At 35.6% G+C, this 17916-nt stretch overlaps 1 protein-coding gene across 3 annotated transcripts in view; it reads right to left on the reverse strand.

The window, feature by feature from the left end:
- The window catches only part of Rps6kc1 (ribosomal protein S6 kinase C1), a 202428-nt gene that overhangs the window by 131592 nt on the left and 52920 nt on the right, over positions 1-17916 (reverse strand). For all 3 annotated transcript variants that reach the window (XM_026387436.2, XM_026387435.2, XM_026387433.2), the window contains exons 4-5: positions 17095-17210; positions 9256-9349 (exon numbers count right to left, since the gene is read on the reverse strand). In XM_026387436.2, coding sequence (XP_026243221.2) covers positions 9256-9349; positions 17095-17210 — 210 coding nt within the window. The remainder of the gene's footprint in view (positions 1-9255; positions 9350-17094; positions 17211-17916) is intronic.

Raw genomic sequence — 17916 nt, forward strand, 5'->3', positions numbered from 1 at the left:
CTATACCACATATGTATCCTCCCTGCCATAAAATTAAATCTGAATTGCAAAATTTAGTTCTGGGAGTGTTATCAAATACCTGTAATGCTTTAGATACATGGTTTAAACCCTTTGAAACTCCAAATTTTTAGTTGTAAAGCAAGGGATTTATATCATCTCTAATGTTTCTTGTACTCTAAAACTCTGATTCCTTCAACATTTTATGAACTTTTTATTATTTAATCCATATGACCTCTAACCATCTAATATCCAATAGTATTCTCAACAGCCTTGGGTTTTTAAAAGTCAATACTTATGATTTGCATCATCTGTTTGTTCTTATATACTTACACATACTGACATATTCTCTCTCATTTGTGCTTACCATTAGAAAAAGGAACTATTCTTTTTCCCTATTTAAGCTTTCCCACTAAAGAAAATTCAGTTAATAAGGGGCAATGAATAAAATAAAGATGGGTAAAGAAGCACTTAAGAGGAAAAAGAATGTCTTTAAGCTGAGTAAACCAATATTAACAATATAACCAATGTAACACAGAAGGGTCTAGAATGATGTTAGCTGTAAGACAGAGTTCTCATGGTGCCACCTTGTGGACATTTGTTGAATAAAACTCTAACTTTTCATTCGACTTTCTATATTTTGTCATATTGTATTAACACCCTGTACTGCACAGACTTTAAGTTAAACTATTTTTCTTTTCTTTTTCTCCATGTACTGAGGGACTGAACCCATTAGGCACTTTAACCCTTTAAACTACATCCCTTTTTATTTATTTTTTAAACAGCTGGAACAGGGTCTAGCTAAATTGCAGAGGCTGGCCTTGAATTTGGTATCCTCCTGACTCACCTTGGTCTTCTAAGTCACTAGGATTACAGATGGGCACCACCACACCTGGCTTAAAATTTATCTTAAAAGCAGCCTTAATCGATCTATTTAAGAATACCCCTCTTTAAAAATGATTCTGCCTCAAAACATAAGCTTTTAAATCCATTAAATAAAAACAGTACATGTAATCAAAATATAAAATAAATAAGATTTCTATAAAGAAAGTTTTGATCAAATTAAATAATTATATGCTTTCTGTTATGGTTTGGATGATAGGTGTCCCCTGAAAGCTCATGTGTGAGATAGTTCAAGAAAGCTTAGAGGTGAAATGACTAGGCTATGAGAATCTTACCTAATCAGTGTGTTAGTCCACTGGTAGGGATTAACTGAGTGATGACTATGGGCTGGTGGGATATGGCTGGAGGGATTGGGTCATTGGGGGTGTGCATCTATAGTACATACTTTGTCTGTGATGAAGAGAGTCTCTCTCTGCTTCCTAGCCAGGTCCTGACCTGCTTTCTTTTGCCACACTCTTCCACAGTGATATTCTTACTCACCTTGAGCCCCAAGAAATGGAGCCAGCTGTCAATGGATTGAGACCTCTGAAACCGTGAGCCCCCAAATAAACTTTTCCTCTTTAAAATTGTTCTTGTCAGGTCTTTTGATCACAACAGCAACAAAGCTAACAAAATAGAAAACGGTACTGGAAGTGGGGCTCTTGCTGTGACTAACCTGACTATGTTGTTCAGAAGCTTTTGGAGTTTTTTGAAACTTGTGGGAAGAATTTTGGAAAGGTTAGTGATAAAAACTGGGAAAGCTTTAGATTGTAAGTGGACATAAGGATGGCCTTAGGCCTTAGGCCTTAGCCCAAGCTTCTCCATTTTAAAAACTCCACTTTGAAAACTGTAGTCTCACACCTATGGAGCCCTCCAATATGATCATCAGGCATAGCCCTGACATAAACAAGTCAATTCTCCCTACCCTGGCAAGCTCAGGTGAAGTCTCTCATATGCTCCTTGCCCAATAAGAGGGAGAGGCAAGAAAATCAGGGTGGGTACCACAAGACCAAATGCTTTAACCCCAGGGCAAATGACATCACTGAGAAATCCGGTGGCAGCAGATAGGGATGAAAAGGTGGTCAGAAGCCCCAAGATTTAGTGTAAATGATGGAGCAAATAAACAGACATCCAGCCGGCCAACACGGAGCCTTCATGCTGGAGGGCCTAATGAAGACCTGGACTGACATCCTAACTCTTCTCATAATTTGCCTGATCCTCTGCATCTTCCTCACCGCTCTCAAACTCTACAACCACATCTTGGCCCTGGTGAGAACTGCAACTTCTCCTTATGACCCTCTCCTCAACCGGCCACCAGCTCCTCCCCAGGAGAAGCCTGTCTTGGTTCCTGATCTGATCACCATAGTCTGAGTAAGTGTGCATCTGATGGACTTAAAGCCTAAGGCTTGAGACTTTTGATCTGACACTTTAACTTAGCATGTAGAGGGAAATGTCTGTCATGAGCCTATCAGATTAAGTGTGTTTGCAGTGCTCAGAATTAATCTAGAATTGTTTTCTGTGAATTGATTATGCCTAGCATTAAGGATTGTCATTTCCTTGATTAAGAACCTATAGAAGGGGGAGCATGAGAGAAACAGATGAACTCTAGATGGGGCAGAGGGGTGGGAGGGGGCATGGGGTTGGAAATGATAATAGAATGTGATGGACATCATTATCCAGAGTACATGTATGAAGACACGAATTGGTGTGAACATACTTTGTATACAACCAGAGATATAAAAAATTTGTACTCTATATGTATAAAGTGTAATGCATTCTGTGTCATTTATAAATAAAAAATTAATACAAAAAATAGCCTATAGAGTGAAATTGTATTTAGTGATTTGAGTGATTAAGCATTGAAAAGGGCAGAAGCGCATGGACATTCTTTATTTCTCCCCCTGACAACATAAGTCACACCTTTTGCCCATCCCAACAGTGGAATATAATGGGCCATTCTACTGTGAGTTCAAAAGACCAGAATGCCAGTATCACAATGGACTGTAAAAATTGTTCTGATGAGAACTGAGAAAGAAAGGAGTCAAGGAAATTTGACCAGAGGCTATTCGTATTACATTCTGGCTAAGAAGTTGTATTTTGCCCATGTTCTGAGGCTTTCTTTGAAGCTGATTTTAAATGCCATGGACTTCTTAATTTGGTGGGGAAAATGTGTAGGCATCATAGCATTCAGTTGGTGGTATGATTATTGCTGTTCGCATTTAGCCAAATTTACTGTGATAACTGGGAGCATGAAGATTTGAAAAAGCTTCACTTTGGTCAGAAAACTGCCAGTAAAACTAGTGCTAAGGAATATGTGGTAGTTACAGACATTATAGCCACTAAAGAAAAGATAAATACTTTGACCAAAACAATAGGAGACATGGCTTGAGGGCATCTCAGGAACTGGCAAGACCATACCCATCTCGGGATGAAGGGTATAAAAGTAAAAATTCCTTTGAGAAAAGACCATGGGGGCACCCTACTTGCACAGGAGGGCCTAAGAAGATGTTTCACCATGCTCAGCCAGGCAGGCAATCAGAGGCTGCGGCAGCCAAGATCCTAAGAGGTTTGGCTACTGCTGAGGTGGCAGAAGACCTGGCATCAACCAGGTAGTACTGGTTCTACAGGAGAGCGGGATGCTAGAGTTAGGGGGTCATGGAGGCTTCCACTGAGATTTCAAAGGCAGGCCTGGGAAGCCAGGCAAAGTGCAGCAGGGCGGGAGTTCCTGTGGGCAGCTCCTGATAGGGTGATACATGAGTTGTGAGAAGGAAGGCAAGTTTGCAGGGGAGACCCCCAAGATTAAGAAATGACAATACTGGGGAATATCTGCCAATGAAAGCTGCAGGAATTGAGCACAGACAAACCAACAGAGAAGCCATGTAGGCTGCAACCAGCAAAGCCACAGGGGCAGAGCTACACAAGCCCTTTGGAGAGAACACACAATGCCAGCAGATACCAGCAGATGCCAGCAGATGCCAGACATGGAACTACAGGACTTGTTCGCCAGCTGGATTTCAGTCTTGTTTTGATCCCATCCCTTCTTTCTATGTCCCTATTTCTCCCTGGTAGAATGGAAATGTTTATTTTGTACCTTTATATACTGGATACATGTAATCTGCTTTTGATTTTTACAGGAGCTCACAATGAGAGTTTGCTTTAAGTCTCCAAGGAGACTCCAAGTTGGACTTTGGGGCAACGCTAATGGGATGGATACTCTTGTAAATGGATTAAATACACTTTGCAAATGTGAAATAAGCAAAAGCTTTTGGGAGCCTGGGGTGGAAATGTTACAGGTTAGATGAGAAGTGTCCCCCAAAAGCTTACATATGAGACAATACAAGAAGGATTAGAGGTGAAATGATTGGGTTATGAGAGCTTTAACCCAAAAAGTTAACTAATTCCCAGACAGGGATTAACTGAATGGTAAATGAAGGCAGATAGGGTGAGGCTAGAGGAGGTAGGTCCCTGGGGGCATGCCTTACCCATCCTCTCCCTCTCTTCTCCTCTCCTCTCTTCTTCTCTCTCCCCACTCCCCTTCCAGGTACCCTGTTCCTAGCTGTTTTCCTCTGCCACACTCTTCCACCATGATGCCTGCCTTACCTCAGCCCTAAGGAATGGAGTCAGCTGTCTGTGAACTAAAAGGTCTGGAATCATGAGCCCCAAAATAAACTTTTCCTTTTAAAACTATTCTTGTCAGGTCTTTTGGTCACAACAGCAAAAAAGCTAACTAAAACACTTTCCCCAATTAGTCCTCCAATATTTTAATTATAATCAACACTTCAGTGTAACAGTTTAACCACAATCTTTGTGCTTGTCTACATATAGAAAAGAATTGCCTTTTCATCAAATAAACACATAAATCTTGAGCTAAATGTCATTTTATGGAAACCCTTATAAAAATCAGCAATATATGCTATCCTCCAAAAATATCTACATTATATATAATATATGTGTGTGTATATATATAATACATTCTATACCTCATTTAATCTAAAATGGCTAGTTAGCTGGGTACCATGATGTATGCCTATAATCATGATTCAAGAGATTAAGACAGGAAGATTGCAAGTTCAAGGCCAGCCTTAGCAAATTTAGTAACCCTAAGCAATTTAGCCAAGACCCTGTCTGAAAAAAGAAAGCAAAAAGGGTTAGGAATATAGCTCAATGGTACAGTGCTCCTGAGCTCAATCCTCAGCACCAAATAACAAATAAATAAATGGACGGTTTAAGACTGCTTAATAGATCATTTCTTATCTCCATCAATGTTACAATGAGTACTTGTGAGTTCTTAATTCATAATTCACAGACATCCTATCCACTGAACTCCCTCCTAAAAAACTGGTAGATTTTGCTATTCCAAGGCACATCTAAAAATCATAAGATTTGGGCTGGGGGATATAGCTCAGTTGATAGAGTGCATGCATGCACAAGGCCCCAGGTTCGATCCCCAGCACCATCTTAAGATCTGCTACATATAATAAGCCAATCTGTCATATTCTGCTTGTGGTTATGATCACCTAATTATTTTCCCTTATTTGCTGCATGAAGCTGGATAACATCCCTCTAAAACTGCAAAGGAAGTCAAGTAGCGTATTAGGAAGAGGAAATGACACAGGTTACCAGATGAGACTAAACCAACATCAAAGGCACCAATATCAAGGGCAGCATGGCAGTAAAGCCACCTGCATCCTTCAAACGGGCCAACAGATGAGAGAAACATGTCAAGATGCTCAGTTCCCATGCACCATCTGGGCAGGTTTCCACAAATGTCATAGTAACTTCATAGCTAAGTTTAATTCAAATAAAACACAGAAGCCTAAAATGGAAATAAAATGTTAACTATCAATTATATCTCCTCTCATCTTTGAGAAAATATAGTTTAATTGCTTTGGACAAAGGAGATAAATAATAACCAACATTTTTTTTAAAAAAATGCAAAACAATGTCAACCTTTTGTCTAAAAATCTACAGAATAATTTCATAATGTTCAGCCTCATGCTAAATAAAATACAGTTGCCAACTTATCACAAAGTTATTGATTTCATGACATCTCAAAGGGGTTTCTCTATTCTACTGTACTATAAAACAACCGTAATTTTAACACAAAAGGATATATCCCAGATTTTCATGTTTCCATCACTACTTTGATTCCATAGTAAATTAGGATTTGTTGATTGCATTGTTAATGTGATAAACTTACTATGTGGCATGATTTATATATGGTTTGTCCCAAAAAGGCGTGTGTGCTGGAAGCTTGGTCCTCAGTGTGACAATGTTAGGTGATATAACAGTTAAAAGGACTTAATGAGAGGTAATGAAGTCAATGGGGACATCATCCTCAGAATAAATTAATGTAGGTCTCATGGGACCCCAATTAGTTACCAAGTGGGTTGTTGTAAAAAGAACTAGACTGACCCTTCCCCAGTCTCTAGGTTCCTGTCTCACCATATGATTGCCTCTGCATGAAGCTGTTTCCCCTCCTTTAGGCTTTTCCACCATGTTATGACATAGCCATGAGGGCATTTACCAGAGGCTGAACAAATGTGCTGCCCAACCTTGGACTTTCAGCCTCCAAAACCATAAACAAAATAAGCCTCACTTCTTTATAAAGTACCTAGTCTCTGGTATATTGTTACAGCAACAGAAAACAAACCGCTATGTCTTGTCTTTCTAACTGCAATTAAACAATCTTGAAAAGAGCAGGCTGTATTAAGATTTACCCCTCTGGCTTATTCCACCAAGAAACAAATTCTTAAGTATGTAAAATGACAATCCATTTTTAAGACATCATTTGAAATACTACACTCGAAGAAACTGTTATGGAGTAAATCATCTCACATTTCGGCTCTAAATCCAAACTACAAGCATTTGTCAATACGATCTCTTTACGATCCTCCGTTTCACTGCATACCTATAGGGCTTGGTTGGATGTCACCTTTCTTGCTCTATTGCTACAGAATGCCCTTTCCTGTGGTTGTCTCTGTATTTTCCAGACTTTTTACAAAGCAAATCTTCTACTTTCCTATTATATCAGACAATCTCATGATATTTACTACTCATTTTCCCTCTGAAATAATGAATTTATAAGCTTTTTGACAATGCTATCTATCTATATTTGTCAACTTAGGTGTCTTGTTCATCAGGATTAATTAGCCAGACAAAAAGGCTTTTAAAAGGAATGGGGAAGGAGACATAAGCATTAACAGCATTTCCAGTTTCATACTCTTCGGTCTCATGAACCACAGATGTTTTAGAGATAGTACTGCAGCTGAAACACTAAACTTTAGTGACAGGATAAAATGTCAATATTAGTTTTAGGTGCATAAGTCTTTTTCTGTGTTTTTAACAAAAATGTTGTCCCCATTTCTCTCATAAAAGGAATTACACATTCCTAAGAAATAAATCCTTCCAAAGAAAATACATCTTTTTTGAAAATTTAGAGGTAAACTCTAAAACAAGTGCTTTGGGAGGGTTATGGGGTAGTCCTGTGTTATGCCTGTGATCTTGGTGTAATTACTAATACAGCACTGGCTTTAATTCTCAGAAGTATCTCAATTTGAACAATAAATTGTAGGTTCACCCTAGCTTTAGTTTGTCTCTCCTTTAGCATTAATACAACCACCTGTTCACTTGAACAGCCTCAATATTTAGCACACCATTCCAAGAAAAATTATTCCTAATAATAATGCTCCTCCTTCTCCTTCTCTCCCAGACTACAAAAATGAACAAAAAGATTGTTGCACTGCTCCCATTATGACTACCTTAAACTAAAAGAGACTCCTAATACCCTTTCCTCATCACGGTAGACTCCCTTCTAGTTAACAAAGGCTATCAAAAGAACATAATCACTCCCATATCACACAACCTTTGATTCTTGTATAAAAAAATTAAAAGAGAGGAAAGAAACAGTCTACATGTTCAAGAACAACACTCCTCATTAATAAATATGTAATTACAAATCTTTCTAACTTTCCTACTAGTTTGATATTGGACATCATAAAGAATCAGTATATTTTGCAGGTGAAAAAATCTACTCCTCTTCCTGATGAGTGAGGAATCTGAGGCAACAGAATGATAAGTTTATTTCCAGAGAAGTCACCTTTCAAGGAAACCAGTTCTAGAATTAGGATCACACTAGCATCCCAAGCAAGGGCTAGACTTTTTTTCAAATCTTTGCAAAGGGACTATGTCTACCAGGTCATGGAGAATAGATTATTTTTTTTTTCCTAAAAAGCATGACAGGTTGTGGAGAAAAATTACTGTCAACAATGTTTGTCTATAACTCTGGCAAACCCTAGGTTTGATCCTCAGCACCACATAAAAATAAATTAATTAATGATATGGTATGCAACTACAACTAAAAAATAAATATTTAAAAAATATATTTATTCTTAAGTTTTCGTGGACACAATATTTTTTTTTTAGAAAGAGTGAGAAAGAGAGAGAGAGAGAGAGAGAGAGAGAGAATTCTTCAATATTTACTTTTCAGTTTTCGGCGGACACAACATCTTAGTTTGTATGTGGTACTGAGGATCGAACCTGGGCCGCATGCATGCCAGGTAAGCACGCTACCGCTTGAGCCACATCCCCAGCCCCACAATATCTTTATTTAACATTTACGTGGTGCTGAGGATCAAACCCAGTGCCTCGTGCATGCTAGGCAAGTACTCTACCACTGAGCCACAACCCCAGTGCCCCCCATCTTTCTTTTTAATTCCATTATCTTCCTTGAAGAAACACTAGTTACAGAAATCCAAAAGCTAAAACATATGTATTAAATTTTTCATATAAATTCAAGTATGGCTTAATAAAGGAATCAAACTAAAGAGTAAACATTCTTGAATTAAAGTGATTAAAAGTACAAATATTGCTTTGGTTTAGACTCATGTTATTAGAAAACATATCAAAAAGATTGAAATTACCTTAGTTTTATTCTTTTTAGGCAATTAAAATAAGTAAATTTTTAAAGCCAGCCTTGAAACTGTCTAAAAGTAAGATACTGCTAAATAAACTTAATAAAGCATTCTTATACCACAAATTATACTGTCTAGTATATAAGAATGCCTTACTAAACACTAAACTACACAATATATCATTTCATCAAATTTAAGATGCCATTAATTTGAGGATGAATCACTATTTTATAAACCACTAAGAAAAAAACTTCTAATTAAATGTGAGATACTATCAACCCAATACCAATGCACCCAATATCAGAGATAATTAAATCTAAAAAAAAAAAAATCTTACATAAAAAAATCAGTAAAATCCCCTCAAATTCCTAAATACATCTATTTTTTACTATATAGATATGATTTACAGTCTTCTACAAGAAAAACCTCTAAATGCAAAAAAAAAAAAAATAAAGTCTCTTACCTTCTGTACTATACTCAGGAAAGGTATCAATGAAGGACTCTGAGTGAGCTTCAGCAGGACCAATTAATTCAGAACCATCATTAATTATTCCACCCTAAAAAGATCAGAGTAATTGTTTTCTTGTCATTAAGAATATTTTAAAATGGTAGTATATATTAGTTATCTTGACTGATTATATATAAGAAATATAGGAGCTATTAATCTATTAAACTAGTTCACAATTACATTCCAAAAATCACTACGTATATCAATATTGGTTCATCAGTTATATAAATGTACCACACCAATGCAAGATGTTAATAATAGAAAAACCTGAGGTGTGAAAATGCACAAGAAGAAAAAACTCACCAGCTTAAGAATATTTTTTCTTAAGGACTGGTAATTTTAATTAGTGATAAATGATAAAATGCATAAGGAAGTCATTGAATTTTATCAAATTATAAACTACAACATATTACACAACATCTCAAGTGATCTGAGAAGCCATTCAGGTTTGAGACTCACATGTAACTTAGGTAAAAGTAAAAAAAAAAATTAAGATATTTCTAGTGAAGAGAGAGTTTTTTAAAGACATAAAAACAAATATAAGATTGACTTCTCAAGTGTGACCATCATTTTAATCAAATATCTAGATTTGCAAATCAGACCTCAAAAGATATTTTCACTTCCTCGATATGCAACCAGAGAATGTTATGATCAGACAAGCAGTGGTGGCGCGATTCTGTGCTGTGACTTTATGAACCAAAAGCTCCAATCACAAATAAAAGGACTTATGATCTTTAAGACATTATAAATAATTAAAACAGTAACCCTTCTGCTCCTCAACATCCTTCTTTCTGCCTCCCACCAGCAAGTTCTATGCCCAAACACTACTACTAAGAGAGTAAATACCCAGAGAAATACAGACCCCATTAGCTCTCTAGCACAGCAAAAAGAACTGTCTTTATCTAGTTAGAAAAATTTCACCTGACAACAAAATATGTATCCCTTTTAAGTACCCCTAGAATATTCTCAAGGACATGGCATATGCTAGTGAATAAACCAAGTCGCCTAAATTTGAAAGAACTGAAATTACACAAAATACATTCTCTAATCACAATTAAACAAAATTAGAAACCAACAATAAAAGAAACTTCAGAAAATCCACAAATATTTAGAAATTAAAGAATCAATTTCTAAATGACCAATGGGTCAACAGAGAAATTACAAAACAGGATATACAATGAGCTGAATAAAAAATTTTAAAAAAAAGAGAAATTTATGGGTTGAGGCTCAAACAGTGCTCAGGGACATTTACTGCTGTAAATCCTAAATTAGACAAGAACATTCTCAAACCAATAACTTAATTTTTCACTTTAAGGAATTAGATAAACAGCAAAATAATTCCAAAGCAAGTAAAAAGAAGGAAAGTTTAGAGCAAAATTTAACAAAATGAAATAGAAAACAAAATCAATAAACAAAAACTGAATTAAAAGTTGTTCCTCTGAAAAGATCAACAAAAACTGTGAATTTTTAGCTAAGATGACCCAGAAAAAAAAACAGACAAGATACAAAATTACCAAAAGGATAATGAAAGAGGAGACATCACTAACACCTATAAAAATCAGAAACACTGCTCTTTTTTTGTGGCAGTGATCAGCTGCTTCAGGATGAAGCTCCATTATTGCCTTCCCAGCCACTGGCCGCCAGAAACACATTAACATGGATGATGAGCTCAAACTTTGTGCTTTTTATAAGGAAAATATGCCACAGAGGTTGCTGCTCACTCTCTGGGATAATAGAAGGATTATGTGGTCTGTCTCAGTAGTAGAAATGACAAACAAGGTCTTCCCACGAAATAGGGTGTCTTGATCCCCAACCATGTCCATCTGCTATTGAGTAGGGGACATTTCTGCTATCGACCACAGAGAACTGGAGAAAGCAAGCATAAATCCGGGCATTGTGGATGTCAATGTATTCATTTTCAACTTGGTTAACGATACTGCCAAAGGCTGACAGATACTACAGTGCCTCATCACCTGAGGCACAAAATGAGGAGAATCCCCAAACTATATGATCTCTCTAGAAAAGACAATGTCTGCCAATTATTACCAAGTAGCTGGGCTGACAACCTGGTTCACAAGAGCTGGCTGCACCAATAACCTAGAAGACGACAAAAGAAACATTCAGAAATACCTTTTGCTTTCAGGAATCAGAGACTGCTCTCAACCTTAAAGGTCTATTGGAAAGAAAAAGACAGAGCACGCCTGAGACCCTCTTTATTGAGGGGAAGACACTTAAGAAAGTTCTTCCCAAATGAGGCAAAGGGATTGAGTTTCAGGGGGTGCAGCCCAGTCTCACTGGGTGACACCCACTCCCAGAGCTTCTTTCTCCTACTGAGCAGAGGTGAGATCCACCTGTTTCCTGGAGCAGCTGAAACCATTCTCACACCTGTCACTCAAGACTAAGGGTCCATGCTCACTTCTGTGTTGCAGCTTCTGACAGCCAATAGTTTTAAGAAAGTCCTTTAATAAAGAAGACAAGCCCCCTAAAATTAAGTATCTTATTCCTCCACATGTCCTGCAGGACAAACACTAGTACATTGCTCTGAAAAACTGGCCCACTAAAGAAAACAAGAAGCTGCACAATATGCTAAACTTTTAGCCAAGAAAATGAAGGCCAAAGAAAAATGCCAGCAACAGACTGAAAAGAAACACAGGTTGTCCTCTCTGAGAGCTCCTACTTCTAAATTTGAGTTAAGTAAAAAAAATAATAATAATACTAATAAGGCTTTTTAAGAGCAATAAATAAGATCAGACTTTAAAAATTAAAAATGTTTTATGAGAATTCTGTGAACAACTTTATACCAACAAATTATACAATTTTGGTGAAAATTCCTAGAAAGACATGTTACCAATGCTGACACAAAAAGAAGAAAAAAAAATCAGAACAAAGAATAAGTAAATAAATTAAATTAAAATTAAAAATCTTCCCACAACAATTCTGTTCCTCCCAGGCCTAAGAGAAACAAAATTTTCACAATCCATATAAAAACTATACACTGATATTCATAATAACATTATTCATAAATAGCCAAAATGTACAGAATCTAAATTTTAACTAGTAAACAAAAACAAACCTAAAGTGGCATATCCATAACCATATGAATGAATATCATACAGGCATAAAAAAAATAAAGTACTATGCTACAACACAGATGAATCTTTAAAGCATCATACTAAGTGAATTCCATTCACTACTAGATTCCAAGAATAAGAAGCTGAGTAATAAAAGTAACACAAGAAATACCAGACTTATACCTTGAAAATTAAAAAATGCTACTGAGAGACATTAAAAACATCTGAATAAATGGAGAGTCATTTCATGTTCATGGATTAGCATAGTAAGATGACAATTCTCCCCAAATTGAACTACAAAGTTAATGTACTTTCAAATTAAATTTTATGAAAATTTTTGTTCATATGAACAAGCTGATGCCAAACTTTTTTATGTAAACTCAACAGGCTCAAAATTTCCATAACAATTTGGGCAAAAAGTAGGCAAATTTATACTATCTGACTTCAAAACCTATAAAGCTATAGTAATCTAAGCAGTATGGTCCTAGCATAAGAATAAGCACAAATTAATAGGACATATCAACAGTCCAAAAATAAGCCATCACATTTACAGTCAATTTATTTTCAATAATAGTGTCAATTCACTGGAGAAAGGAATCTTTTCAATAAATGGTGCCAAGACTATTAGATCTCATGTCACAAAAGATGAATTTACACTGTTGCTTTAATCCATAAAAATTAACTGAAAACAGATCACAGACCTAAACGTAAAACTAAACCATCTAGGGAGGAAATCTTCATAGCCTTGGGTAAATCAAAAAGCTCTAGAAATGCCAAAAATAGCATAATCCATGAAAAATGGAAAACCTGATAAATTGTACTTTATTAAAAACTGGAAGTTTTTATTCTTCAAATAGCACCCATTAAGAAAATGAAAAGACAAAGCCACAGATTCAGAGAAAATATTTACAAGTCCCATATCGGACAGGGATAATAATATCGTACTGTTCTGAGGATTGTATCCTATATCTAATAGAAGACTTTTATCCAGAATATATTCAGAGCCACTCAATCAAAAAACAAGCATATTTTTAACAGACATTTCACCAAAGAATTTATATGAATAAGCACATTAAACATCGTTACACCATTAGGAAAGCAAAATCAGACAATACCAAGTGTTGGTGAGGTTGTAAGAGAACTGGGACTTCCACACATTGTTGGGGAATATAAATGGTAAGTTAATTCAGGAAACAGTTTGGCTGTTTCTTTAATACATAAACTTAAGATTCAGAAATTCCAGTCCTCACAATCTACCCAAGTAAAATGAAAACATATATCCACACAAAGATATGTACATAAATGTTCACAGTAGCCTAAGTTGTAAGAGCCAAATGCTAGAATAACTCAATGTCCATCAACTTGTCAACAAACAAGATATGGTATAATCCATATACAGAAGTCCCTCCTTATCTACAACTTTGCTTTGCATTTACCATCAAGTGCAGATTGAAAATATTTTATGAAAAAATCCAGAAATAAACAATTTATAAGTTTTAACAACTTTTATCATAGGATATTGCTATAATTTTTGTATTTTACTATTATTGTTGCTAATCATTTATTGCCTAACTCATAAATTGAACTTTATAGGGTATAAACAAGAAAAAACATAGCTTATATAGGGCTTGGTACTCCCACAGTTTCAAGCATCCATAAAGCATCTTGGAACTAATAAGAGGGAAACTACTAACAGAAAACTATCCTGCAATATACAGTGAATAATATACAGAATGACATAGTGATACAAGATATAACATGGATGAAGCTCAAAAACATGCTAAGTGAAAGGAACTAGAACAAAAGACTACTTATCATATGATTCAATGTATCTGAAACACTGAAAAAAGGCAAATCTATAGACAGAAACAGTGGCTGTGCAGGGCTGGGAATGGGAAAGGGGAACACTGGCAAGAAGACATGGGGAAACTTTTTGATGTAATGGAAATGATCTAAAACTGATTGGTGGCAATAACTCCACAAGTCTGTAAACGAAAGTCAGTGCATTCATTGCATACTTATTATAACTAGTAAATTTTAAGTTATGTCAATAAAGCTATAATAAATAACCATTAAATAATATGTGATGGAAAAACATAAGTCAAACAAGATTGGCGATATACTGTTAAATTTTTTTAATGTCTGATAACATTTTTAAATTATAAATTATATAATTTATAATTTATGTAGTTGTAGATGGACAGCATACATTTATTTAATTTGTTTATTTTTATGTGGTGCTGAGGATCGAACCCAGTGACTCACATGCACTAGGCAATTGCTCTGCCACTGAGCTACAGCCTTAGCCCCTATACTATTAATTTTTGAAGGTAAATGAGGAGTAATACACAGATCCATTATTTTATTCCTTCAACTCTTAAGAATGTTTTAAAGAAAAGTCAGGCTGGGCACAGTGGCACACACCTATAATCCCAGCAGCTCAGGAGGCTGAGGCAGGAGGATCATGAGTTCAAAGCTAGCCTCAGCAAAAGCAAGGCACTAACCAATTCAGTAAAGTGAGACCCTGTCTCTAAATAAAATAAAAAATAGGGGTAGAGATGTGGCTCAGTGGTGGAGAGCCCTGAGTTCAACCCCAGGTACCCAAAAAACAAAAAATTCAGCCTAAACAAGTGGCTATATGGTCATTTGTGTGTGATATCATCAGTGTTCCTACAAACAGAAAAAAAATGTTATTGAGGCACATACCCTACAGACTGGCTAACCCAAAACCTCCCCTCACTACCCCATCTTCAACCATGATCAGAATCAGAAAGCTAAAAATCATCTTCCGGTGATCTCCTTCAAATTAAGGATAGTCATGTGACCCAGTTCTGGTCAAAGAGATGTAAGAACTACCTCTAGACATTCTTTCTGTAAAAGCTAGCATGTTTGTTTTGACACTTTGCTTTTCATACTCAAACCCAGAAATCTATAAATACTTGATAACATTCCTAAACTCTATACCAGCCTGTAACTACCTTCCTCACTCAGACCTCTTGGATGAGACAAGAGGCAAGCTTTTTTTTTTTTCTTTGCTTGTAGCTAAATAACCTTAAAGACCATATTTTCTCTATTTCAAAAGACTAAAACTACTGTCATATCCTGCTCCTGTCCAGCACTGCTTAAAATAGTTCCAAGATATTTTCCAAAATTACTATGACTCCTCTTAAAACTGTCAATTTTTTCATGAACCCTAAAAATAAGGTCTCATTTCCTAAAGTGTAAAAATTCTTCCAGAAGCAATTATAATCAGGCATTCCAAATCCAAAAGAAATGGAACAAACAGGAAACTTTTATTTAAACTGTTTAGAACCTATAATTTGACTTCTATTAATTCCCAAACTGATTTTTTTAATTCTATACCTTTCACCACCTCTATAAAGAAAAAATCTTCTTGCTTAATAGTAATAGCCTTTTTCCTAAGTACTGATTCTCTGTCAGATAGTGGGGGGAAAAAAACTATAACAGAGAATAGCAAAGAGTCAAATACTGTATCAATTTGACTTGGCCTTTTATTTCAAAGATCTGCACTGGGGAATTAGCAGAAACCAAATTTATGATCTCAGTCTAGTTTGCAGAGTAATGAAAAAGTAAACAACAAGGTCAATCATAAGGAATTTAGTTAATACAAACCTACCTATCTCTCTCTCTCTCTCAGATACTGGTGAATGAACCCAGGGGCACTCTACCACTGAGTCATATCCCCACCCCCTTTCATTTTTTGAGACAGAGTTTCACTAAATTGCCCAAGCTGGCCTCAAACTTGTGATCCTCCTGCCTCAGCAAATTGCTGGGATTACAGGTCTGCACCACTACACCTAGTCATTACAAAATTTTCTATTACTATTTCTATTACTCTAAGTCATAAGTCTGCAATGTCTTTCAAAAGATCATATTTCTTCAGTAAACTAAATTAGGTCATAAAAAAATGAATTCCCTGTGTAGAGATTCACTAGCACCAGTAAAATTAAATACCCCACTACTGATATATCATGATAGTTATGTATTCTAAGAAATTTAATTTATACAAACCAGTGTATTTTCAGCTAAAATTAAAAAAGGAAAAAAAAAAAACAATGATAAAACCATCACCTAGCTTTTTTTCTAAAAGGCTAACTAAATGCAATAGGAAAACTATGGGGGTAAAAACAGTGAAAGAAACTGACAACCTGCACAGGTTAAGTTGAAAATATATTAGAAAATAATTATTAAAAATGATAAATAACTCAGAATTAAAGCATTATGTCAAAAAACTCAAAACATTAATATTCAATGATCTCAGATAATACTACGTGTAATGGCCTACCTCTCTAAAACTGTGCAAAGACTAATTTTTTATATCTTTACACAAACCAACATAATTACAACAAATGTAATATGGACTTGTAGGATTTTATATCTCAAAGAGAAGTCTGCCACTGAAATATACCTCAAAAAGAAAAAGAGTTTCATGATACCAAATTTTAATGTATTCCAATTGTGATTGAATTCGAAAATCCCTAAGCCCTTTGCATCAATTTTTTAAGATTTTTCAATCAAAAACTCTATAGCTCTTTATGCTAAAAGCAAGATATGCCACAGACATGGTTATTTAGAAATTAACTTCTACATTTTTAGTGAACAATGAAATTCAAAAGGTAATGAATTTTCTACTTCAATTTACTATAAATTAGAAAATAAAAATATTCAATATGATATAAAATATTCCAGAAGACTATCAAACCTTAAAAAAATCCTCAAGCTGTTTACTGTTGTAAAGAGCTGGAATATTGGCAGAGAACTGTAGCAGGTCTTCAGCACACTGTCTTCTCTCTTCAATAACAGTTTCATCAAATCGCCCTAGAATTAAATAAGAATCAACACTTACAGAAAGAACAACCAAATGCTGCTTCATGACAGTTTGTGTCCAGAGATTAGAAAGCAGCAGCTGGCATACTACTGCCTATTTGCTTATTATGAAAACTTCTGGAGTCACATCTAGCCTCTATAGTGAAAATAAGCAAGAAAAGAATGTTTTTGATAAAACAAGAGGCAGAGGTATCAGTTGATAAATAAAGGCGTGCTCATAATCTAGAACCTGTCAATGTAAGAATTTTAAGAAGCTGGTGATTTGAAAAGAGAATTTTAAAGTACTCAAATGGTTTTCCATAGTAATTTAATACTATAATTACTCATAATTTTCCCTTTTCTATTCTTTTTAGTTCATAAAGGGGCTGAAGAGAGAAAATTATGAGAATGTCTGTATTATCAATGGGGTCAAAAACCTCAGCTTAAAGCAAAAAGCTTTTATGTTCAAGTACATGTGTGATGCCGTCTGCGTCCATGACAGCACGCTTGGGAGAAAAAAGAATCCACAGCAACAGCGAGTTCCACTTTACAAGGTGATGAAATGTTGGTTTTCACAGAATGTTTTAATGATATATACAATGAATGCTGAGAAGACATTTTCAAATATGATCATTTTGTATGGCTCTTAGTTTAGATAGCTGGTTGGCATTTGTCACTTGCCTTGTTTCTTACTGATTGCAATATAGGTTTAAAAAAT

Source organism: Urocitellus parryii, chromosome 9, assembly GCF_045843805.1.
Source record: "Urocitellus parryii isolate mUroPar1 chromosome 9, mUroPar1.hap1, whole genome shotgun sequence".
NCBI lineage: Eukaryota > Metazoa > Chordata > Mammalia > Rodentia > Sciuridae > Urocitellus > Urocitellus parryii.